The 27504-nt window shown below is 37.0% G+C and overlaps 1 protein-coding gene across 4 annotated transcripts; it reads left to right on the top strand.

Annotated features, from left to right (window-relative positions):
- The first annotated feature begins 444 nt into the window (after positions 1-444).
- ttyh1 (tweety family member 1) lies at positions 445-27498 on the top strand. 4 transcript variants are annotated; one of them, XM_079624881.1, is made up of 15 exons: positions 445-1194; positions 5476-5645; positions 10204-10433; positions 12443-12554; positions 14502-14842; positions 15515-15610; positions 15853-15925; positions 17563-17638; positions 18937-18992; positions 19565-19657; positions 19762-19854; positions 19961-20100; positions 21696-21863; positions 25197-25275; positions 26493-27498. In XM_079624881.1, exons 2-15 carry the CDS (start codon positions 5511-5513, stop codon positions 26574-26576), a joined length of 1776 nt encoding a protein of 591 aa, XP_079481007.1. In that variant the 5' UTR covers positions 445-1194; positions 5476-5510; the 3' UTR covers positions 26577-27498. The 4 variants fall into 4 exon arrangements, with proteins under 4 accessions (XP_079481007.1, XP_079481010.1, XP_079481009.1 ...); XM_079624884.1 differs by having other exon boundaries at positions 21696-21756; XM_079624883.1 differs by lacking the exon at positions 25197-25275.
- The last annotated feature ends 6 nt before the right edge of the window (positions 27499-27504 follow it).

Consider the following 27504-nt stretch of genomic DNA (forward strand, 5'->3'; position numbering starts at 1 on the left):
CCACATACTCCCTTGGCACACAAACACCCATCTCTCCATCCCTCGCTCGATCTGTTGTTTTTATTGTATTTTTTAAATCCTCCTATCTCGGTTAAACCTCTGGGGCCACCGAGAGTCTAGCATCCCTTCAACCCTTTCTTTCACCACCCATCACCTACTTAATGTCTGGTAAATAATCACAAGCATTTTCGGAAATTCCCTGAGAGTTTGTGCTAAACTGAACGGATTACATTTGCACAACCATTATTGTCTCTTTTTTCACTCTAATTTGACAAAAGATCCTCCTGTATGTGGAGTGCATGTGGTTTTCTCACAATCAATCACCTTTCTTTTACTCTGTCATTATGAGTTGTTGTGCACTCTAAATACAGTACATGTGTAAATCCCTCCATCCCCTTTTGTCTCTTGCACACAAACACCCCCCCCCCCCCCCCCCCAACACACAGAGAGAGAGAGAGAGAGAGAGAGAGAGAGAGAGAGAGAGAGAGAGCCAAGTTCAGTCCTGATCATTGGGACCCTCAGGACCACACCATTTTTTGTCGTCATTCACTTACTTAAATTAGACTGTATTGAGTTTTAAAATGGGACAATTAAAATAAATACACAATTTCCCACCCAAAAATTTTAGCCAATTTTTTAATAGCCATAGTTAGCTAGTATTTTAAGCGAACACACTGAATGGATTTCATTTGCCCTGGATGTTATGGATTTGCTACTTCTGCAGACTGAACATTTATTTTCTGTGGAAACGACATCGACGACATAGTTGTGGATTGTTTGAACGCGAATTCTGACAAAAAAACAATTAATTTCAGAAGTTTTTTTTATGACTCGGGGCGTCTTTTCGCGCGACTGTGGACGGTGATTCAAGTTCTCAGCGGATTTCAAATAAACAGAGTGAACCCGACGGACAGGCGTCGAGATTTGAAGGATTCACCCCTCTCTTAAAACATCCCTCGGGGATTCTCGATCTCTGAAGACCTGTTTCCCATCTATCAGCGAACACAAAGATTGGGCGCACACTGGAACTGAAAATACTGTAGTTTTCTCTTGAAGCCCAATACAACAGATCTCACCGCTCAGGATGCAAACCGTTTTAACGGTCAGCTGTCTCAGTAATAACATCTAATCGCAAACTAAATCACACGAGCGTGAGAGACGTGGAAGCACCACATTAGGCTGCTGCAAATTAAGGTGGGCAACCTTTTTTAAATGTGCTATATAAAATGTTATAGCCTGCTGTGCGGTTAATTTGCCGTGTCAATTGGTCTGTGTGAAAATGTATGACAGTTAATTCATTATGCGAGGGAATCATGAGTCCATTCAAACAAAAGATCCATGTAATGTGTCTTGGCGCCCAGACAAAGCGCTAGCGTTGTTGAATATGATTGCCATAAACAAGTAAAGTCAGTCAGAGAGAGATCGATTGGTCTCTCGCACCGGGTCAACTCACATAAGTGCAATCAATCAGTTCTGGCCTATTTTGTTTCTGGTCATTTTGAAGGTTTCATCAATATCTATTTGATTAGGATCAGTTCTGTTGTGTGTGGATTGTTGTATATTTACAAATACCTTCATAATATGCTCCTTTAGTTATTGACACTAAACACAAGTGGATACAAACACAAACAATGGCCTCCAGTGACCTTTATGAACTTCCTTTGGACCCTCCTTTGGGCCACCTATCTGTTCTGAGCCACAGCAGCACTAAAAAATGTCCACTAAAGCAGAAAAATAATATAATTATCAGATGTGAAAAAAACACAAGATTAAGTAATTATTTCAACAAATTTTGATAAGTAACTTATGATAAATGTTAATGGTGTGTGACAAAATATATCTACCATCATCATTGGCCTTTTATTAGACAATTATTTCAGATTTAATGCTTTCAAGAGACATTCCAGGCTTTGGATATTCATGGAGTTATACGGAATTAAAATGTATTTATTCATTTATTTATTTATTTATTTATTAATAGCATAGTTCAGCCTTAGTGACCAACAATCAGTTCATTCATTTTTATTAAATCAGACTACTGAATTAACGACACTGGCAAAAATATTCTGGGAAGTGCATATTCAGAATTTTGAAACCCTACTGTTATTAAAATTTTGGTGGAAAGATATTTCAAGGACATGGTACAATTTTTAGGATACACAGGTAGCCTATATCATTATCATACTCAAGTCACTTAGTTAAAATATGGTTTAGGCTATTTCTCATGAAATATCGTAGAGCTAGCCTAAGCCAAAAATGAATGCTTCCTCATAGTATCATGAAATGGCAATTCCAACTAATCAAATTATTAATCCTGGAAACCATTTTTGTTTTTTATTTAGCATACTTCTGTTGTGGTGAGAAGCTAAAGAATGGACGATTGATGTTAAGCATTATTCAATCCAGAATAGAAAAGAATGAAAAAGATAAGAAGATGGAAGATTTTTTGTCCCTCTATTGTTCTGCACAAAAATTTCCTTGCGTTATGCAATGCAAACCATCCTTATAACAAGCTGACAGAATGCATCATGTTCAGATGTGCTAGTGTTCCAGTCTGAGTCACAGTCTGCAAAAAACGTTCCATAACACCGTTTCACTTTAATTTGGCTTCTATTCACAATTTGCATTTGAGAAGAGGACACTTGTGATAATGCTGTACCAACCATATACCACACTTCACCAGCTTATTGTCTTGACCCACTGCATGCTGGTAGTCTTCTTTAAGAGTAAATCAATAGCCAACAGACATCTGCAGTTTATTGTTAATTTATTGATGTGAGATGTGAACTGTTTTGGTGAGATTAAGTGTTCAGATATGACAGACATACATTTGACAGACATGATTTTTGGAAGGTTTCTGTTGACCAAAAGATCTAGAAAACTGGGGCAGGGGCAGCTGTTTGTCCAAACATTGCAGGACAAGGGGTGGTGCAAAAGGCACAGTAGTGAGTGTACATGTCATAGTGATGTAGAAATGCATAAAGCCAGGTCAGTTGAATTTTACAAATTCAAGTTATAAAGTTATTGGAATGTATCCCATCCATGTATGTATTCCATAAATCAATTAAGGACTATTTGGTCTATGATGAGTTAATACTGAAAATTGTATACAGAATCTGGTGAAGTCATAGAGTTTTATCATGAGATCGTAATTTAAATACAATGTAAAAATGACCCTGATGACATCGTAATGATTTTTCCCATCTTGAGAACAAGATTTCAAAATGTATAGCCCCGGATGAGATCATAATTATTTTGTATGTCTGATGAATGGTATGATTTTGTGTGTAGCAGTACACACTCGCCCACCCCCAAAACCCCAAGATGATGTTTCAAATGTATCAAGATCTAACAGTTGCTCAAGTATCCTCTTAGAAACCTCTTCTCTCAACATTGATGATCTAATCACTTAATCCATGTTGTTTCCCAGTGGACCTCTGTCCTGGTAATGAAAACATTTGTGTGTGTGTCTCTACTTAACCTACTTTCAACCTATTCCTTGTTTCCCCTGTTATTTCCGCATTTTATTCCCTTTTCCTCTTTGCTACATTCTCCTCCTTCTTGTTCTGGTTTGTTCAGAGACATCTAAATAATTTTTCCTCTTTTTTTCCCCACATCAAAAGATAAAAATCAAGTAAATAAATCAAATCACTTTATTCACATTCAACCTTACACACAAGTGTAATGATGAGTGAAAACCTGTGGTCCACACACTGCAATTATTCACATGCATGTGAACATAATATATATAATGTACAGAATTAGTCATGAAATCAAAATTGACCATTTTTGTTGTTTATGGAATATTGCAGTTTAAATAACCCCTCGTAATATTTAATCAAATTAACTTCTCCCTTTTGCAGCGGCATCTCTGATGATGTGTTTACTGGTGTGAGGGCGGGAAAAACCTGTCACTCACATGACATCACTGCAATAGCAAACCACAACCATCCAATTAATTCGTGACGGACAAAATCAAGTCCTGCCCAATTTATTTTTCTTGTTCGAGAAGCAGCTTCACTCAGATAAATGTCAGATAAAAATGTGATTTTAAAGCTAAAATCTGTTTAAAAAAACAACAACTATTAAGTGATGTATTATATGTGTTGGGAGTAACGCGTTACAAAAGTAATACATTCCAGTAACATATTACTTTTTGCTGTAACGCAGTAGTGTAAGGCATTACTAATCAATTTTCAGTAATATTTTAATCAGTACATGTTCAGTAACGCTTGCGTTACAACACACTTTTAGTTTTAATTGTAAAAAAAACCAAAAAAAAAACAGCAAGACCGCGAGACATTAATGAATGAAAAAATACAAGTAGGCTAAGTGACCTGTTAGTGGTCAGTCAATAGCCGCGTGTGGTGTCCAAGTTTGTAAATAAAGACTAAATGGCAGCGTCTGATATATTTGTATAGCGATTTATTTTTTACAGGAGTGCCGCAAGTCATGATTTCGGCCTGTGTGCTCGCGCTGGCCAGTGGAAAAGCGGCTAATGGGTGAAGATAGCATGAAGAAGACTGTACATTCGCGAGATGGACGTATGCGCATTAGGCTGCTCTATTTGTTCTGTGTTTTCTTTCTAAGCAGTTAGGCTATATTTAGGTGGTATTTTTCATGTTTTTCATCACACAATCATGTTTTTGATGCGGTGGTGACGTGTTCATGTAACATGTAACCTAAGCCTAAGGGTGGTGGCGGCGCTGCCAATAAAGCACCTAAAAGCTGTCACAAAGAACCGGAAAAAGCAATGATTAGGAATATGTCAAATATATAGCTGGCTCACAGTCCAATCTTGGTGTTTTCTCTTAAAGGTGCAGTAAGCGATTTATGAGAAACACTGTTGATATTTGAAATCAACCCAAACAAACACACCCCTCCCATTCTGCTCCGTGCCCAAAATACACAAACACGCAATGCAAAATAATGTTACTCGAAAAATTAAGCAAAGATGACGAACAAACGGCAAGGAAGAACAAAAAAAAACATTGTAGACAAGAATACACATTACAAGCAAGAGTTTGTTGTTTAGACGCTAGCAGCACACCAGCTCTAGACAAACAATGATACTCAAAACTGTCCTGTTATTATAGCTAACATTGCAATAACAGCAATGTTATGTGAAACATAGCCAAACCAATGTTACTCAATATTACTAAGCTGCCTTCCCGCATAGTTTACTCCAGCGCTGGAAAGTTAGTCTAGTATTCTAATATTAACGCGGGTCCTAAAGCTCTTACCTGATCATAACCTTCTTTTTTGTAATGTCTCTCAGCCATCTTGCTTTCTACCGTCTTTCTTCAAATCTTCCTCTCGCTCACTCTCTCTCCTCCCCCATCATGAGTGTATACACCCCCCCTACTGATTGGCTACAAGTGTGTTGTGGTGCTTGATCCGAATACACTTTTAACAGCGTTTCTCAGAAATCACTTACTGCACCTTTAATAATCACATGTTTCTCAACCATTACAGATATTTGAGGAAGACAGAGGTGATTTACTGCATTCATGGCGGCCATAGCAACTGTCCCCAACTACACCCCATCGGTATGGGTACGGTTATGCCATGCCATTCCTCGCCTGGACTTGACCCTGCAGACACGAGACAGCGTGTTCACTCCAGACAGCTGGGAGTACCAGCAGGTAACCCTCTCTCTCTCTCTCTCTCTCTCAAGCACACTCAATTCTCCTCTGCCCTTTCCTTATTTCTCACTCTCAGAAACAATTTTCACATCTGACAGCTGGCGGTAGGCTTGGAGAGATACACATTTATTTTTGTCTCGCTCTTTATATTCTCTCCTTTGTTTGCACCCTGTCATTTTGTCTAAGTTATATCACATATGCAATATGTAAGAAATAAAGAAATTATTAGAATAATAATGGACACCTGAGGCGGTAATGCGGCTACGCATTATTGGATTACTTTTCAATAATTCAACTGCCCGGAGTCAATTATTCCGCTTATACTACGGTTACCGCGCCTCAAAACATTGTTCAAATGATGTATTTCAAGACATTTGTCAGGTTTTTTGTCCTTAAAATGCTCTTGTGTGTGGGACTAATTTCTTACAAGTTGCTAATTCCAAAACGTCATTTTAGAGCTAGTGACGGAGGCTTGAGCCATTGATAGCAGGCTAATGCAGTTATTAATTAAGTTAATAACATACATACATATATATATTTAATATATACATTTAAAAAGAGAGAGAGAAAGAGAGAGAGAGAGAGAGATTAAGCGTATATGAATTACCTGAGTCTGGTGCGTCTCTCAACAGTGTTCGGCAGCAGCGTCTCTACTAATAGGGAAACTGTAAGTTTATCTACCTTGCTAGTGAGAAATTCATGTAGCTTTTAAGTTGTCAAACTATTTTACTGATAAAATCGTCAGAGCAGCGCTGACAACACGTTTATGTGCGAGTGTGTGTCCATACTCTGTGTGCACGCGCGTTTGAGTGGGAGAGAGAGCTGGAGAAAGAGAGTATGTGCTTTCTGTACATAATAAAACGTAATTTTGTGGCAAAAAACATGGACATAATTAATACGTTTTATCCTATTATTTGGTCAGTGTCATTGTGGGTTTTGGTTCTTTTGCTGTTTTAGGCTGTAAGGACTTTTAAAATAACTGAAATCATTTGGCGAGGTGATATGGAACTGTAATGCGGTCAAGACCTGCCTGGAACTACTGTACTTAGCCATGCTTTTCCCTGAAAATAATTGCAGAAATGTATTTTTTCTTGCTGTCAGAAATAGTTACACGTTGACTCGCATGACATACTCTCTCTCTGGCACTCTTAGTCTCTAACACACTCTTAGAGAGATTAAACTGGAGTGTTATAAAAACCATTAAAAGCACTTTTCTGTCTGCAGTTTAAAGATGAATTGACTCAAAATTGTATCTCAAATTATCTAATGTCAGTCGCTAAAGAACCATAGACTTGCCTTATCAGAGACTAAAAGCATGATGGACTGATGTAAAAATGATAACTCCATTATGACAGAGATCCGTTTACTTAAGTGTATGTTTCCACATCACTTATATTTTGATAAAAGATATGACTATATATGACCAACACATTAGAATAGGAACCATGAAGCAGTGACTGTGGCTTAAATGAGGATGTGTACATTCCATTTTGGTTGAGAAAATATGAAATATGTAAAATATTAATAAATATGTAGTTTTTTTATGTACCATTAGCTTCGGTTCTCAAATTTGAATCCAAGTCCATGATTCAGCCATTTCAGACAGATTCTTAGTCTATGGAAGTATACTTTCTCAATAACATGCATGTTATAGGTTACCATTACCTTTACACCAGTTGGTGGTGACAAGTAACTTTATGATTGAGTCACTAATTCATTTATTCAACAGATTCATTCAACCACACTGATTAATTCCAGAACAAAACATGTGATAGTCTATATGAATGATTCATTGATTCTTTCACTTAACCGAATTATTCAGCATTCAGGAATGAAACACAACTAGTGTGTGTTGTGGCTTCGTTTTGAGCTTTTCTTTGTTGACAGAGCAAAAAGCATAGAAAGTAAATGGCAATATTGTGCCTAAAAGTCACTAAATATTAATATCTTGTTTATTGAACTCTAGTAAAAAAGCCGCCTCCTTGTTGCTTTAATAACTTCTCAAAAACATTCTAAACTATTGCTGTATAGTTCTAACGTGACATGTGAACTTAAAGGCAGTGGCACACTATGTAAGATTTTTGGATCAAAATATCCAAAAACCACTAGAACAATGTTATATATTTTGTTGATTTGTGTACTTACATTATCCCAAATGTTCAAGCAGTTTTAACCAGGACACGGACCGCCTGTCAATGACATCATACGTTACTAGCAGTTTAACTAGCAAATATAAGTTTTAGACAAATCTGAGACACATTTTGATAGCCTTCATATATATATATATATATATATATTTCTGCATTAAGAGATTAAATAGAAACAAAAATGATGCATGATGAAAAATTTTATGCTTTTGCATCGGTGTGTAATCTTTTCTGTTAAAAAATACTTTCTCCTCTCCTAATCTAAGTATTCAGATTTGCAAAGGCAGTTATAAGTACATCACACTGAAATTGTAGGTCGACTGCCCACAAAAAGTGCAAACACTTAAAATATTAGTAATTTACAAATCGATTACATCATTTGCAAGTGCTTTATGGTAGTGATCAATGCAGACGGCCATTTGTTTGTTGCAATTCTATGATTGGTGGATATTTCTCTGCAGCATCATGGGTAATGTATTTCTTCAACAGGAATTGCACTGTGAAACAATAAGATAAAATAATATGAACCAATGACTCCAACAGAAGAATATATCTTTGATAAACAGCCTTAGAGTTGGTGACATTATCGATGCAGAAATTAAACAGCTACAGTGAACGTACTCTTAGGAAAAGAAATAGCTTCACCACAAATAGATAAAGGTGGAAGTGACAAAGACAGATTATGCTGGATGCCTGAATGGATCTACAGGATAAGATGCAGATGATAAGAGACAGATGTGCTTGAAAATAACGTACAGTGAGAGAGCAAGAGAGATGGTTGAGAGGAGAAATAAAAGAGCGAAATACTTTTGGGTAATAGTGGGAATTGTGAAGAGAGGAAAAATCAACGAAGAGGAGAGAGAGCCGGAGATAAAAAAACAACAAGAGAGGGAATCAGAGGGAAAAGCAGTGAATGTATTTAAGTAGGTCACAGATTATTAATAGAGATCCAGTGGCGTGGATAAAAAGAAAGAAAGGGAGAGAACAGTGAGGGATGAGTGAGCGGAAGCATGGATAGAAACCATGGGGAAAGGAGAAGGGGATCATGGGGAGAAAGTGAGAGTGAGTGAAACTGAGGAAGATGGATTGGGACCAGATTGCAGATGTATAGTATATGTAACCTGAATGGACAATGTGTGTATGAATCTGACAGCAACCTTTAATTATACCTCCCCTTTCTCTCTCTTTGAGTGGAGCATCCATGCTGTATTAGCCAATAAGATTAAAGAGACATCCTCCATTTTATGGTCCTCCATACACTGGTTTCAATATAGCACATGCATGTGTTTGAAGGTATGTAGGCCTATATTCTGCTTTTTTACCTTGAAAACAATTAGATGTTTTCACCAAAGTAAGATTTACTTTTAATTTAAACAATTCATACTCAGAAATTGCTAGTAAATTTCACAAATAATTTAGAAGAAAAAAGTCAAAAAACACATTGAGTTAAACATGACATTTTGAAGTGGAAAGACTGTATTTTTCTTGTAAAACATATTTTTACGGTGTAACTTTATATAAAAGTCTTAAAGGGTTAAGTTCACCCAAAAATGAAAATTCTGTCAGTAATTACTCACCCTCATGTTGTTCCAACCCCGTAAGACTTTCTTTCATCTTCGGAACACAAATTAAGATATTTTTTATTAAATCTGAGAGCTGTCTCACTCCTCCATAGGCTTCTATTGTAATTTAAACCTGTGAGCCCAGAAAGTTAGCAAAGACAATAGTCCAAGTGACTACAGTGGCTCAACCATAAGTACTTTTTGTGCGCAAATACAAACAAAAATAACGACTTCTTTTGTGGGCCTCTGAGTGAGTTCATTGGCCAGCATCACATGCATCACACACATGACCAGCGTCGGCCAATAGTGAGCCTACGTTCTGATGAAGCGCTGCACTGTTACACTATGTGAACTCACTCAGAGGCCTACAAAGAAGAAAATGAATAGTTGAATAAAGTCTGTTTTTGCGGAAAAATTTTTTTTATTGTCGCTTGATAAACTTATGGTTGAGCCACTGTAGTCACTTGGACTATTGTCTTTGCTAACTTTCTGGGCTCACAGGTTTAAATTACAATAGAAGCCTATGGAGGAGTGAGACAGCTCTCAGATTTAATCAAAAATATCTTCATTTGTGTTCCGAAGATGAACGAAAGTCTTACGGGGTTGGAACAACATGAGGGTGAGTAATTACTGACAGAATTTTCATTTTTGGGTGAAGCAACTCTTTAAATGAATTTAATGATGATCAGATGTAAGACTTGATTCACAATCTACTGCTCTTTGTTTCTTATTAGACCAAAGACATCATCTAAAAAAACTGATGTCATGCGCTAAACCAGCTAGTACTTAGTAAATGAATAAGTAAAAAGTGTTTTCTTCCTACTCTTTTTCCATCTTCTCTTTTTACAGACACTCCTGGTCCTCTCCAGCTTCTCCGCCATTGCTCTCGTCCTCTCGTTGCTTGTCATTCTCTCCTTCCTCATCCACTACTGCTGCTGCCATCGTGGCGAGGGGGGCAGGGATGCAGAAGAAGAGGAGGAAGACGATGATGCCAGCGGTGGCCATGGATACAGTGGCAAAAAAGGGCGGGGCATTTGCTGTGTCACATGGGTATCAGTTGCAGCCGTCACATTGTGTTGGTAATACCTGTTAATGACAGTCATTTTAATATGCCAGTGATTACTGTCTTTTGAGGATATATTTTTAATTCTAAATTCTAAATTTGAAGTTCTATTTTATATTTTGCCCTTGTGGCTACCATAATCATACAATACAAAAAATTATATATATTTTTTGCGTAAAAGTGCGGTTACACTAGACTTCACACACATGCAAATATGGAGAATGGAGACACAAGCACATACAAAGTAAAAATTTTCTCGCGTACCAGAATACCAGAGAAAAGTTTGTTGAACTCTGAAAATCCGACCGATGGTCCATCTAAATGCCTCTTGGCTCAATAAAAAAAACAAATGTATTAACATTTTTTAAAACACATTGGACTGCAATATTTGTTCCATGCCCGAAATTTAGATGCATTAAGTCTATAAAGTCTGCTTAAAAGACCGCTCACACACACACACACACACACACACACACACACACACACACACACACACACACACACACACACACACACACACACACACACACACACACACACATATAAAATGCTGCTCTATAATTTCTGTGTATTGTGTTATATTTTTGATGCGCAACAACAGGACTTTGATGACATCATCTGTGTCTTGTTTATGACTGCTTCAGCGATCAAGCAATTTGCATCATTTAATGAACAGATGACATTTAGCACCTGACATCATCTATTCAGTCCCTGTGGGAAAGTACTGATGAGTGAAAAAGAGAAATGTTCCCCACTGTATTTATCACACATCAGAGTGCAGAAACAGTAAACTGTTCAGGGCTTCTATTATTAGCAACTGCCCTTATCTGTATACGCAAAATAGTATTCCCTCCCCCATTTCTAGACTTGCATTAGATAAAGATATCATGATTTCTCCTAAGTTAAGCTGTTTCATATGCACAATTGCAAAGGATGGTTTCTTCAATTATACAGAAACATCTTATTCAACATATTATGAATATGAAACCCAATGTTTTTTCAAGCCTCATTGATCTGAACCGTCAGCATGATATATTAATGCTGTTTATGTCACACATAAATTGCTTGTGTAAATTATCATTGTTTCTATGAGGTTGGTTGGGTTTGCTCTGTGCGTGATTTCATGATGCAAACGTTCTGATGTGGCACGTGTTCCGCCCCCATGACATCACCCCCCACCCCCCTTCCCATCCATGTTGACCTCTTTTTCTGAGGGATTCAAAAGCTACATTCTGATTTACAGCGAGGACTGCATATAGGCATATAAACACCTTTACTGCTCGCATTGCAATATTAATTATCGTTTAAAACACATAAACACACTCTTCTGCTTTCTTTGGCTTAATCTGGGTCAAACAGAGAGAGATTGGGCTGTGCTATTTTCGGCAGGTTGGAAAGGATTGGACAAGCATCTGGTCCAAGCATTAATCTGAATATTTGAATGTGAAATAGATATGTAAATTAGTGGATTTTCAGTGTTGATGGTTTGGATTCCAGTGCTCTTTTTTTTTTTTTTTTTTGCCTCTTTTAAGAGTTGGCAAGGATGTATTAATTTGATCTAAAGTGTCATGTTAGAAAAGATTTCATACTTAAATAACTTTTGAACTTTCTTGAAATGTATCAAAAAATATTTTTAAAAAAGCATATTAGATGATTTCTGAAGGATCATTTGGCACTGAAGACTGGAGTAAAAGCCACTGAAAATTCAGCTTTGCCATCACACAATAAATTACATTCTAAAATATATTAAAATTGAAAACAGTTATTTAAATTTTTATAATATTTTACAAAATGTCCTGTATTATTGATCAAATAAATGCAGCCTTAGTGAGCATTAGACTTCTTTCAAAAACATTTAAAAATCTTACCAACCAGTATTTGTGTAACTAGATGAAATATGTCTCATTTGGTTTTCTCTTTCTCACTTTCAATTCTCTATTTATGCTGTCTGTCTTTCCTCCCTCTCACTTTCTCCTTCTTTGTCTCCTTTCCTTGTTTCCTTGTTCATATTTCTGCTTTTTGTAGTGTTGCCATAGGCATTGGTTTCTACGGCAACAGTGAGGCGAACGATGGGATGTATCAGTTGACCTCATCCTTGCTCACTGCCAATTACACGCTGGCTTCCATCGATCTTCTGGTGAGAACAGAAATGCACACACACGCGCTCATACATACACAAAAGCTTATTCCATCAATCTCCCTTTGAAGCGCCAGGGGACCAAAAGAAATACAGGATGTTCAGCAAACACACTCCATGATTTTATTACACTGTGATTGCTATAACCGAACAGGGGAATTCAGATGAGTCTTATCTGTTTTGAATGTGTGTGTGTGTGTGTGAGAGAGAGAGAGAGAGAGAGAGAGAGAGGGAGAGAGTGAGAGAGGGAGAGAGTGTTTGAATGCATTTGTGTGAGATAAAACCCTCTCCGGGTATTGATTTGGCTGGTTGCTCATATGGTCAATCGATGAATGTGTTTCAATCTGATTAATGACCTACTTTACTTCTACTGTACTTTTATAAGACCCTCTCCATTCATTCCCACTTTTTCCACTTTATCTCTATATTCCACACATCTTTTCCACTACTCTTTTCTTGGTAACACTTTACAATAAGGTTCCATTTGTTAACTACATAAACAAACAAACAAACAAAACCTTGTAAAGCATCTAGTGATCTTAGTTAATGTTAATTTCAACGTTTACTATACATAATTAAAATAAAATGTTGTGATAATATGGGCCTAAGCTTACATGAACTAACAATGAACAGTTAATAAAAGGCCCAATGAAATTAAATTTGACTGTTCTTGTTTTTTTTTAAATGGAAGATTGCAGTTTTTATTATAAATTCATGTGCCGTCGTAATCTTTAATCAAAAAAACTTCCCCTCCCTCTTGCAGCGACATCTCTTCTCTTCTCTGATGACGTCACTCACATGACATCACAGCAACAGAAAACCACAACAGTCCAACGATCCAATCAAATCCCGACGAACAAAATCAAGTCCCGCCCTATATTTTTTCTTGTTCGAAAAGCCGGTTTACTTGTATATGCGTCACAATAGACTATCACAACTTTTGTTTCATGCCGACTTCAACAAAGGTTAATAAATACTGTAACTGTATTGCTCATTGTTAAAGTGATAGTTCACCCAAAAATTAAAATTCTGTCATTTATTGCTCACCTTTTGTTCATCTTTTGTTCACTTTTCTTACTCTTCGGAACACAAATGAAGATATTTTTATTAAAAACTGAGCGATTTCTGTCCCTCCATTGACAGCCAACGCTACTACCACTTTGACGCTTCAAAAAGTTCATAAAGAGATTGTAAAACTAATCCGTATGAATTGAGCGGTTTAGTCCAAATTTTCTGAAGAGACACAATCGCTATATATGATGAACAGATTGAATTTAGGATTTTATTCACATTTAAATATTCATCAACTCACACGTGAGTTGTGGTAAACGGAAGCTCAAGCATGTTCGCTTGACGTGCGAGAATACAATGAGGTTCATTCTTGTTTTACGCAGCAAGTTTGAGCTTCCGCAGGAACCAATGAGCTTTGTTTTGCGCACTTCAAGCAGGTTCGGTTGAGCTTCTGTTTATGTTCGCTGATCAAGGTTTATATGTGAAAAAAGGCCTAAATTCAATCTGTTAATCAGATAAAGCAATTGACTGGAATTAACCGCTAATCCAATTCATATGGATTCTTTTTTACGACCTCTTTATAAACTATTTGAAAAGTCAAAATGGTAGTTGCGTAGCTGTCAATGGAGGCACAGTAAGCTCTCAGATTTCATCAAAAAGATCGTCATTTGTGTCCAGAAGATGAATGAAAGTCTTATGGGTTTGGGACAACATGAGGGAGAGTAAATAATGACATCATTTTTGGGTGAACTAACCCTTTAATGTTAGTTAATGCATGAACTAATGTCAACTAATGGGACCTTATTGTAAAGTGTTACCCTTTTCTTTTGTATTTAAGCTAGTATGTTCATAAATCAGATCTGGGTACAAATGCATTGGGTTCATGCCATTCAAAGTGAAATATTTCATTATAATCTTCTCCTCTTGAATGTCCAGGTTTCAGACACCGTGGCCGGGCTGCAGCAGTCTGTCTCAGGACCCTTGACCTCTTTGGAGGATGTGTTTGGAGGACACAAGCCGGCGCTCGTGCCCACACGCTCCTGCAGGCGCCTTTCAGAGCGGGTCGTGTCTATCCTCTCCAACCTGACACTGGGAAGAGGTCTGATTCCCATCGGTGACGGATTTTACAGGGCGAATGGAAGCGAAAGCATAGTAGGAGCACTTACCCCAGCCCCACCTTCTGTAGCCACCACTCTCAGTCCATCCGCCAACAGCATCCCTGCGCCCTTCTCCCCAGGCTGGGCAGCCAACACACTCATGGTGAATGAAGACTATAGGTGAGGAGATGGCAAAAGCAGATTTGTCCTGATTTGTGTGTTCAGTGTTGATAGATGTTGATATTCAGTTGATAAAAATATATCGTTGAACTATCATAACATTTTTATATTCTTAGGCAAGATTTTTGAAGCTTAAACTGTCACGGTACATCAAAGTTATTTATTGTAAAAGAGCAAAGAAAGTCTTGTTTGTCCATAATACAATTCTTTGAAACTGATTAAAATATTGAAATGTAAGAATGATCCTCTGACCCGTGCTGGTCAAAAGTTGGGCCTCAGTAAGATTTTTTATGTTTTTGAGAGAAGTCTCTTATGCTCAACAAGGTTGCATTTATTTGATCAAAATATAGTAAAAACAGTAATAATGTGAGATATTATTAATGTTTATTAATTATTCATGTTTTCTATTTCCTTGTAAAATGTAATTTATTCCTGTGATGGCAAAGCAGAATTTTCAGCATCATTACTCAAAAATCATTAATATTGTGAAATATTCTTACAATAACAGTTTTCTATATTAATTTATTTTAAAATGTCATTGGTTTTTAGTATTATTATTATTACTGTTTCAGTTTATTTACCATTGGCAGGTGTTGCTAAAATGTGTGTGTAGGTTTTGAGATTTCACTGTCTGAAAAGCACTGTATTGAAGATGTCTGTTCTGTTGTTTAGGTGGCTGTCGTACGTGCTGCTGCTTTTACTGGATCTGGTGGTGTGTTTCTTTATTCTTCTGGGTTTAGCCAAACAGGCCCGCTGGCTACTTATTCTGTGAGTTACACTCATTTCTGAACTGCTTGAAGTGTCTGGTAGATTTTATATGCACACAGCATTCCTGCGTAATGTAAAAAGAACATAAACATTCATAGTTATGTATATTATGTTTCTAAATTTCCTAAGATAGAAAATGCGTACAGAAAAAGGGTAGTTTTATTTTTGCTTTCCGACACCCACTCAGCCACAGAGAGGCAGATGGTGAAAATGTGTGTGTGTGTGTGTGCATGCATTTGCAGGATGACAGTGCTGGCCTGGTTGGCTCTGTTTCTGAGTTGGGGTTCTCTCGGCCTGGAGACGGCCACAGTGGTGGTGAGTATTCAAGCAACGTCTAGCCCGAAAGAAAAACAACAGCTCTCCGCAAGCGGACATCCAGCACAGAATACCGCCATCTGTGTGTGAATGAGTGTGTGTCAGCTCGCTTTGCAGAGGCATTTGTGTCCAGCCAAAGCTCTGTGAATGTGACTTTAAGTTTTCAAAGGTCACACCAGCCAAGATGCAGTCACTTATTGTCTGCTTATGAAAGAGGAAGAGAGGAATAGAGTGTGTTTGTGCATGTTTTTTAATGAAAAAGGTTTTCCACTCTGGGAACTCAGCAGTCATGGCACAATCCCAAAAATGGAGGAAAATAGGGCAGAGATTAAAGCTTCAATGCGTGTGAATCTGAGTGTCTGTGTTTCTTTGTAAAAAAAAAAAAAAAAAAGAGAGAGAAGGGAAACATGGATGCTGTGTTAAAGATGAGCATAAGAGATCTTAAAAGCAATAGGAAAAGAAAAAGAAGAGAGTGAGAGAGTGAGTGTGCTGAGAGGAATACAGCAGTAATGGTCAGCTGGACTTAAAAAATATATGAAAAAATAAATGTAAAATTACAAAAGTAAATACACTGTAAGTATTTTAATAATTTTATTCAGCAAAAAGGCAATACATTGGCAGTAAAGATATTATAATGTTACAAAATATTTCTGTTTCCACAAAAATATTAACTTTGATAATAAGAAATGTTTCTTGAGCCCCAAATCAGACAATTAAAATGATTTCTGAAGGATCATGTGACACTGAAGACTGGATAAATGATGCTGAAAATTCAGCTTAAACACAGGAATAAAAAAACTTTAAATATAAATTAAATATAAGAGTTATTTAAATAAATAAAAAAATCGCAATATTATTATTATTATATAAATGCAGCCTTGGTGAGCATAAGATACTTCTTTTAAAAACTAAAAAGTTCACCAAGCTCAGATATTTGATGGGTAGTGTATATATGAAGGATAAATATTGGGTCACCAGTAAGAACCTCAACCAAAATCTTTAATGGCCATACCGATGATGTGAAAGAAAGAAAGAAAGAAAGAAAGAAAGAAAGAAAGAAAGAAAGAAAGAAAGAAAGAAAGAAAGAAAGAAAGAAAGTAAGTGACAGGACGAGATGGCAGTTGCTGGCCTTCAAAACAAGAGTTTCATTGTCCACTTCCAGCCAACAGGAACAATTGCCTAGTGCTTCCCCTTTATAACACACACACACACACACACACACACACACACACACACACACACACACACACACACACACACACACTCAGTTTTCCTGTCCTCTCTCCAGCACTCACTCTCTCTTTCTCCTGACCCTCTTTAGTCCTCTTGTGAATCTCTTGGTAATATTGAGTGCTATTCACTTTGATTAAAGTGTGTGTTAAAGAGACAGACAGTGCAGAGAACAAGAGGAAAGATCGGAAAACTGGTTGAGGGATGAGAAAAAAGATGAGGATTTAGGGGCATATGTGTCAGTGAATACTAGATCAATAGCAGTCAGAGCAGTGGGACGAGTGAGACTGAGGGAAGTATGTCACTTGGTCACTGTGCCACACTGGTAACATCTCTCTTCTGTATTTGCTTTTGCTCAATTCCCTTTCTTGGTCTTTTTTATCCCTCTCTCTATCTTTCTCTCTCAGGCCCTGAGTGATTTTTGCTTTGACCCAAACACATTTGTGCTTAACTCCACTCACTTCAACTCTAGGACAAGCACAGGTGCTGTAAAGCTCTTTCGTACGCAAATGCTCTGTTTCAAAACGTATTGAGTTGCCTACATTGGCAGCATTGTAGAGCATCATTTACAGTCCCAACGTGAAGGCTGCTCAAAAAGGCACAATCTGTGTCATTAGCTAATTTTATACTGAATTATAGCTAAAAAATCCACGCTCACACAGATGTCACTTTCAAACCAAGTCAAATTCTGTAGGGTGACGTGACAAATCCTTGTGACCAACTTGAAACCATTGCAAAATCCTGTGGAGAAATGGTTCACCCTCATGGGAAAATCTTGATCCCTAATGAAATGACTGGATTCGTTAAACAACGGTAAATGTAAACATATTTTTAGCTGCCTACTAAAATAGCTGTCAAGCGTGTCTGTCTAGTTCATGTTGACATAGAAAACAATCAAAACGCAGAAAAGTGGAATGCAAAATTGTGAAAATTCGTCAAACAACGGTAAATGTAAACTGCTAAAATATCTCTGTCAAGCGTGTCCGTCTAGTTCATGTTGACCAAGCGGCAACCATCCGATATCTCTCTTGAATCCAACGCGGAAGTGACTTAAACTGCAGTTCCTCAATTGGCCTCTAGAAACAGGCTCCAAAAGAGAGTCAATCCCATAAACCCCCCATGTTAAAATGCCCAACTTTGCAGCAGAAAAAAAAAATATTTTTACAGCCTGGTACAAAACGTGGTTTTGGTCTATATAGCTAATTTAATTTTGCCCTTCATGACAACTGTGAGGGGGGGGGTGAATGTTTTTATAACACATCTGTTTAAAGTATATTAAGCCTTAAAGTTCTGCATAATTAAGGGCGTGGCCACTTGAGTGACAGGTGGGTTGCCGTTGATGTCACTACTAGCCGTTTATCTGCTGTCTGTTAGCTGTCACGTCACCTCAGCTAATCCCGCCTATTTGGCCATTTTCGGTTATCCGGGAGTGACATGCATTCACGCAGCCAAGATGGCGATTGCCGGCTCCGCCCACTTTTGGGCTTCAAAAATGCTCTTCAGAAACCCACGGGTAACGTCACGGATACTACGTCCATATTTTTTTTCACAGTCTATGATGTTGTCATAGAAAACAATGGAAAATCAGCACAGTGAAATGCAAAAATGCTTCTGTGTGTGAACGGCCACTTGGAAGGCAGCTGCATATGTAGGCAGAGAGGCAACTCACTACGTTTTGGAACAGAGCTACCTGTCCATCTGCCTTCATCTCTGACGCATACACAGTCTTACCCACGCCTTGTATCTTTTTATTTTCCTCGCTCTCTCTTTTCTCTAAATAGAAATCCTGGATTATTACCTAAACTGCGGCAGGAAAATGAGCAGCCCTTTTCAACAGGTGCGCAATCTTGTTACATGGCAGTGATGTCATAGAGGTTACTAAAGCAGCAAAAAATAGAATGTTGATGATATCACGAGGCAGAATTCCCCAAGTAAAAGAATTATAATGATGTCACAAAGCACAGATTAAGATTAAAAAGCAATGCCATTTATGTCACGGTGGGGATGAACAGAATAAAGAGGATTATGACATTGTAATCAAGATTTTGTAATCAAGACCTAGACTGACAGTGTATTTAGAGGGACTGATGAATGAAGAAAGGAATTTGATGTCATAAATGAAATTATAAGGACAGTGAAATAACAATATTGACGTGAAACCGAAAGGCCAGTTTCAAACTGACTGTGTAATAGAACTGCTGCTCTAGTGAAAAGAAAATGATTTCTGAGTTACTGTATTGAATATTTCCTTTAATATAGTCCATAAATGATACAATTGTTTTTTAGCCATTGGAAATTATAAAGCCATTTGAGTATGTTCTCTCTCATAAAGAGGCTGAACCAGTTACAGGTTTTAGCCTGTGAAATTCTGTTAAATCAGTGAAATTCTGTTTGTTGAACGGGCATAAGATACTGACCCAGTCCCAGAGAGCGCTTTCCAGCATCCACTCTCACCTTTCCAGTCTGGAGAGAGACGCCCTCCCACGGTTCCCAAAGGCAGAGGTATGTTAACACTGCTTTCAAACTGACAGGAAAGATCAATAGCAGCCGCACAGTTAAGTGGATCACAACACACTGCTCAGCTTCGCTGTTATTTTCCCTTGTAGAAGTCACTCAGGGAGGTACAGCAGATCCTCAACACCACTGAGGGAAACTTCCACCAGCTGGTAGCACTTCTCAACTGTCGAGGGCTGAACAAGGTAAACACAGCGTCCTGTTTTCACCTCAGCCTGACTGCACGTGAGAAACTAAAACTATACTAGTATACGTCTCAATCTCCTCCATGTTTTCATGTCGCTCTCTCAGGATTACGTTGACTCTCTGAAAGGCCTGTGCTATGATGGGATGGAGGGCTTGCTCTATCTTTCCCTGTACTCGTTTCTCTCCGCTTTGGCGTTCACGGCTATTCTTTGCTCCCTCCCTGGAGCCTGGAGGAGTTTCCACAGGTTAGGTGAACTTCATCGCTCCACCCCGTCTATCATCCCATCTGCTGTTATTTTCAGGAATGGCATTTCCGATTATATTCATGCCGACAAAGTTAAGATGGCTGAGCTTCATCATAAAACAAGTTGTGTTGCACTTGAAGTAAATATTAGTTTATACAGCCTATATCATATGGTGATATATACATTAACAATTTTTCAGTATCTTGTGTATTTGGAAGCTTGTTTCTGCCACTGAGTAAAAAATAAAAAATGAAATTGCAACTTTTCAAAAAAAATAAAAAAAATCAGAATTCACAATTAATCTTTCTTTCTTGTAATCCACCTTTTGCTTTAAATCAGGGATTCCCAAACTTTTTTTTTTTTTTTTTTGAAGCCATATATTTACATGGGATGAGATTTAAGTTAATATTTCAATAATTTACACATTTGCATGTTCATGATTCTCTGATGTCAGTTAACGGTCACATAACATCCAGGTCAACAAATAAAATATTGCGTCTTTTTTAGTGTGTTTTTTTTATATAAAAAATATTTATTTACTTTCATTTGACATAATTTAATTCATTATTTGCTTCATCAACTCACAGCCCCACTTTGGAAAACCCTGCTTTAATGCCTGTGCCCGAGCTAACTTTGATCATTACGTTTCTTTGTTTTACATTGTTCAAAATCCTAAAACATTTTGTGTAGGTGCAGTTTTAATTAGATCACATTGAATACCAGATTTTCATTGTGGTCTTAGACTTTTTGCACCCCACTGTGTTTATGAATGCAGAAGGTGCTTGATGAGAATGAGAAAGCACATTTTTTTATACAGAAAAAATGTGCAAACAAAAAATCTTTCAGAATAACCCAAAACTGAGGAATGCATAGTATGTGTCGATGTATGTGTAATGTGAATATAGAGATTAATGCTCGCCAGGAACCTGAAAAACTCCAGATTTTTAATGCAAAACAAATTACATGGTTCCATCATCCTCAACGTTAATGGAGGTCCAGTACGGTTTGACTTAAATGGGCCTGTGGTAACAGAATAAACACTGACAACTGCTCTTATCAGCAATGCCCAGATGAGAGAAATATGATCTCAACTTAAGGGCATTAGTGCTTAAATGCACTTCGCTCCTTTTATCTGGATATGGTATTAATGTCGCTATTACCATTAGTTCAGAAAGCTCAGTCACTTACTATTGATTCAGCCTGACTTGGTACACTCCCTCAAAGTGCCCGATGTTGGCAAATCAAATTGTTTAAAGTAACAGAGGTGACTGCAGTTCTTAATTGCAGTAAAATTGTGTTCGGAGCACAAACTCCTCTTGCACAGACAGTAGATGGCAGATGCATAGATTAATGAAATGGCAAAGAGGAGCGGGACAGATTAAAGGATTACCTTCTAGACTGGGATTATTTTATTTCATGACAATATCAACATGTATGTACCGGTAGTTAAGAGAGATTTTTCAGTATATGTCTTTAAAGCCTTTGTTTTTTGCAAATGCACACATAACAGAAAGCACATAAAGCATATACTTATTTCATGACTGTTGTTTTCCCCCATTTTTTTATGTTTCCATAATTCGTACTGGGTGGCATAGGGATTCAGATGAATACGAGGACTCCGACAGCGAAAGCGAGGACCCCTTCACTTCTCATCAGGCACGTAGACCGACGGCCACGGGCTCCCAGCGAGGGGCCTTGCCCCCCTTCTATAGTTACCAGGGGGCCGGCTGGACTCCCCCCTTTTCTAGCGCGCCTCCGTTACCGTGAGTAACACATGCACAGACACACAGACAGACAGACAGAATGACCCTACCCATAAACCAACACAAGGTTGTGTACATCACTCACACATAGCTCAACAATTATTTTACTTCAGTATCTGGAGTACTAGGAGTGCCACTCCTAATCAAATCAAATGCCAATTTACTATTTAAAAATAAAAATGCTAATAAATAAATCAGATTTCAATTTATGTATAAAATTTAGTTAAATGTAACAATACAATTAATAACTTTTCAAACTGACAATTAAATGGACATATTTAAACCTATGTAATTAATTTAAGTTTGAAATGGTAGCTAAATGTATTGAAATAAAATAATACTTCAATAGCTTGCAATTAGAAAAAACATTGGCCAATTACATTTTCTAAATCCTTTTCTTTACCCATTTTTCAAAGTTTCTAATACATTTTTAGCAATTAAAAGTTTTTTATCATTTGTCACGATACTACCATTTTATTATATTCAGCAAGGATGCAATGAATTGATACAAATTTAAAGAAAATAAGTTTATAATGTAAATTATCAATTTCAATTTCAAATAAACACTTTTCTTTTGTTCTGTTCCATTCATCAAAGAGTTGTGAAAAAAATCCTGGCCTCCACGAATATTACAAGGTTTAAGCAGCACAACTGTTTTCAACATTGATAATAATAAGAAATGTTTCTTGAGAACTAAATCAGCATATAATAATTTCTGAATGACGATTAGCTTCTATTAGGACGTTTTTAAGTGCCCTTGTCAGACAGGGGGCTGGTTCGGCACTATTGGTGTGCAGGGTGTCCGCGGAGTCATAAAAAGTCATAAAATGTCTTAAATTTAATAATAAGAATTTTAGGCCATAAAAAGTCATAAAAACGTCCGGATTTTCCGTACAAGGTCTTAAATTCATATGCTCGTTCATTCATTGGTTCAAGCATTGCCTTTTCCCCCGAAAATGCGCTGGCGGCATAATGTTAAATGCGCCAAAAGCGGAACGAAAAAACTAATTTGAACCGCGCGCCACACGGACCGTTTATCGGCTCGGCTCAAAGTCCAAACGGCAGCGCAGCGCGAGCTCACTAGAGCAGACGCGTTTATTCTGATCGGCCTCAGTCACCAGATCCAGCGAGAAGCGCTTGAATTCAGCGAAGAACACACATGTCTCAGTGATTTAAACCGGTTTAAAGGCAGATGAAGCGGCGCTGACGAACAGGACAAACACTGTGCGCAGCGATACAGTCAGAAGCTTTTCCGTCGACACATTCCCATTATTCACCACGGATTTACTATAACGTTAGCCTATTAATATTAACTGCACCATGTGGGATATACATATTGAATTGTATTATATTATTATTGTAGACAATGTATTAAAGGACTAATGGAATATAATTACAGTATTTAATAATGTATTTAGGCTAACGTTACTGTTTTTCATACATTTCATGAAGATATCAAAGTCAACACAAACCTGTTTCAAGACTTGACCCCCATTAGCACATGCAGAAACTGAGAAATTAGTTTTCCAATAAAGATATTGATTTTGTTAAGGACCTAATGTCAAATGTTTGAATGTTTTACCTCAGATTTGTGAAATGTTCCCCTGTTTGGCAAGTGTTTGTCATGATATGTTCTGACAATAAAGAGTAGTTTAAAACCACAATTAACACTCTACAACTTTCACGTAGGAGCAAAAATATGCCTTTAAACTTGAAAGAAATAAAGATTTGACATTTATCGTGATAATTATCTATATCGACTATAATAAAAGTTATTTTTCGTAATTCGTGTAGGTCATAAATTTAAATCATAATGGTCATAAAAAGGTCCTAAAAAGTCTTAAATTTGACTGACTAAACCCTGCAGAAACCCTGGTGTGACAGTACGCAAAAGTGACACAAAAGTAATGCAAAAGTAATGCAACGCATTATTTTCCATAAAAAGTAAGTAGGGAGTAATGCAATATTGTAATGCATTACTTTTAAAAGCAACTTTCCCTAACACTGATCATGTGACGCTGAAGACTGGAGTCTGCCATCACAGGAATAAATTACATTTGAAAATGTATTAAAATAAAAAACACTTCATTTAAATCATAATAATATTTTACAATGTTACTGTTTTTTATGAGATTAGACTTGGTAAGCATAACGGACTTACCGATCCCAAACTTTCAAATGGTGAATTTTTAAACCTGAATGAAATAAACACTTTTAAACATGTATATTTATTAGTCCATTTTGTACATCTTTATTTTTGAATTATTCAATTGATTATTTTTAAGTGGCACTTCTAGTCTTCCATATATGTCTAGGCATTAGAAACTCACATATTCTAGTTCCTTGCTTTAGCAGCTAGGTTGTGTATGAACTTTGCACTATAAAATATACATATATATATATATATATATCTATATATATCTATCTATATCTATATATATATATATATATATATATATATATATATATATATATATATATATATATATACAGGCATACATGCATACAAATATAGAAAGTGTTATGCAGGCAGACAAACACATAAAGCTCCAGTCACACACAGACAGACAGACAGACAGGTAGACAGGTAGGTGTAAGATAGAGCGCACAGACAGACAGACAAACACAAACACATGCACACACAGACAGACACACAGACAGGTGTATATGTCACAGTCCAGCCAAAAAAAAAAACAGACATGAGTCCAGAGGTCTGTCTGTCTGTGTGTCTGTCTATTGGTCTGTCCGTCATTGCAAGACAGACTTAGATCCACCAATCAGAGACGATCCACAATATAGGTAAAGTCCCGCCCCCTCTGATATTTCTGTCCGCTGTCCAAAGTACATCACTCTTTTCAAATCTATGGCAATCTGCCTTGCAGTTTCTCTCTCCCTGCTTTATTACATTCCCTGTTTCTCTCTCTTTCAATTATTCTGTTTGTAAAGATCATGTGCTATTTTCATAACATTAGATCTGACACGGACACTTTTTCTCACTTCATTCACATTTCCATGTGCTTTAAAATGAAATAAATCCAAATTCTATATACTAAATTTATATTTATATATATTTTACATTCACGTCTCCTTTTCAATATCCTTCTCTGTCCTCTTAGATTCTAAAGGTTCTTAAAAGTGAAAATGTCACATCTCTCTAACTCTCTTCCACCTTTTCTCTTCCTGTTTCCACCCTGGATCCTGGCTCTCGTCCTTCCTGCTCTTTGTCCCGTACTGTGGCATGTCATTCTTCCGTCTCTTTGCTGTCCGCTTCCTTTCCTCTCCATTGTCCCCTTTACCTTGTTCCTCTCTGCACCTCTCTCTTTCTCTATGCAGGACTCCAAACGTTTCCTCCAATGGCAACCCTGGTTATGAGAACCTGCCTTTGAGTGACAGGCAGTCCCCACCCCCCTCTGTGAGTTCCCTTGTCTTTGTGACATCACTGCAATCTGTGGCATTCTCATGATTCTCATGAACAGACTGACAGACAGATCAGACCGAGTGACTATTCGCTAAGCCCCGCCTTAAAACGTTACTGACCAATCGCCATATGTCCATATTATCCTATATAATCCTATAAAAGTCCTGCGTGTTTTCTGGAACGTGTACACTACCATTCAAAAGTTTGGGGTTGGTAAGATATTTGAATGTTTTTGAAAGAAGTCTCTTATGCTCACCAAAGCTGCATTTATTTAATCGACAATACAGTAAAAACTGTAATAATGTTAAATATATTATTATAAATTTACTACGGTATATAAAATCTATATATTCATATAATAAAGTGTAATTTATTCCTGTGATGGTAAAGCTGAATTTTCAGCATCATTACTCCAGTCGTCAGTGTCACATGATCCTTCAGGAATCATTCTAATATGCTGATTTACTGCTCAAGAAACATTTATTATTATTATCAGTGTTGAATACTGGAAACCGATATCTTTGAGACCGAGTCTTTGAAGAGAACGTTCAAAAGATCAGCATTTATTTGAAATAGAAATCTTTTGTAACATTATAAATGTCTTTAATGTCACTTTTAATAATTTAAATGCATCCTTGCTGAATAAATGTATTAACTCGTTTGCCGCCAGCATTTTATAAGAAAAAAAAGTTGCGGGCCACCAGCAGAATTTTTTATAATTTTCACAAAAGTTTCATGGCCCCCAGAATATTTTGTGGTATGAATATTGAATATGCAATATATCAAAAGAAAGAACAGACCCTCTGCTTTTAAACAAACAAAAAAACCTGTTTTATTCCAGCCGGAAATTTCCGTCAATGGCGGGGAAAGAGTTAATAATCTTACTGACCCCAAATTTTTGAACAGTGAAGTGTTACTGGACAGTATTGTTTAAACATAATTTCATAGTTTACAGAAAAACATCTGCATTGTCGTACAGAAATTATTTCCGGTTCATTTAAATCGGTTTAAAAGCACATTTTAGTAAACAAGAATTTGCAGCATTGTGGAAAAAATGTGAACAAATGTGAAAAAAAACTATAGTATATATATACTGTATATGCACTTAATAATGTTTAATTTTAAAATGAATATTTACTTTTCTTTCCTTTCTTTGTGCTCCTCCTCTTGTGGATCTGGCTCCTCCTCCATGCGGTTCTCTGGAAGTACAGTACTCTCCCAGCATGCTGACTGGCTACGGCGCCAGCCAATCACACCCCAACCCCTCCCATTCAAGAAACCTGTACTCGCACTAATTATTTTTCTGTATAGTAGAAAAAGAAAGATATATAGCAAGGTTTAGTTTTCATATGGATGGACACTTTATGAGACGAGAGACTAATTTAAAACTCTAGATGTTAAATATCTGTGTGTAACGTCAGTACCATTGAGTCTTTTGGGTGTAACAAACTTACAAAGTGAGTGACAGATAAAGCCATCCGCTTCATTTAGTCGTACGATCCTGCCACTTCCTCTCCCTCTAGTGTCATGCTGTACATATAGCTGGTGGAAACAAGATGGTATTGACGTTACAGTAGTGGTCTATTTTTAAATGTATAACCACTTTATTTTGGAGTTTTTATATTGTTATATGTAGTCACAGATGCGTAGTGGCGATGGCACAATTTCTTTGTATGATTATGCAGTTTTCTCTTCACCTTTCTTTCTTTTTTTTTACTATTTGACAGGACCCTATTTTATAAGTGGAAATTCTGTATTACATACCTTGTATACCCTCTGATACTATATAATTATTTATTTATATAATATAAATATATGAATATATATTCACTGTATAAACGTTTGATTGTTAATGCATTTTGATGATCAAAAAAGAAAAAAAAAAATGTTAAAAAATTGTTGAGGGCTAGTGTGTGTTTCCTCTGCTGGCTCTGAGCAATACAACTGCGTTTTGCCAATTGCAATGCAATGGCCACAATGTAAGCAGCAATAATCATCAGGACATCTTGCAAACACCATCTGTGTCTGTGTGTGCCAGAGGTCTTCAAGACTATAAATATGACATTGCATTGGTCCCTTCTCTTGGCTATCAACCTGTTGTTAATCCTTAAAAAAATGAGTTTCTATGGTTTAATGCTCCTTTTGAATGGCATCCTTTTTCACTACAGAGTCTAATATAAATGAAATAAAAATAGAGTAACAAAAGTGGAATGTCTGAAAATG

This window comes from Phoxinus phoxinus (assembly GCF_949152265.1).
Source record: "Phoxinus phoxinus genome assembly, chromosome: 10".
In the NCBI taxonomy this organism is placed as follows: Eukaryota; Metazoa; Chordata; class Actinopteri; order Cypriniformes; family Leuciscidae; genus Phoxinus; species Phoxinus phoxinus.

Excerpts from the sequence above, each read along its gene's own strand:
- ttyh1 (XM_079624881.1), top strand. The coding sequence starts at position 5,511 with ATGGCGGCCATAGCAACTGTCCCCAACTACACCCCATCGGTATGGGTA. Across the intron at positions 12,555-14,501 it reads TGGCTTCCATCGATCTTCTG|GTTTCAGACACCGTGGCCGG; the intron begins GTGAGAACAGAA and ends TTGAATGTCCAG. Across the intron at positions 21,864-25,196 it reads TCTAGCGCGCCTCCGTTACC|GACTCCAAACGTTTCCTCCA; the intron begins GTGAGTAACACA and ends TTCTCTATGCAG.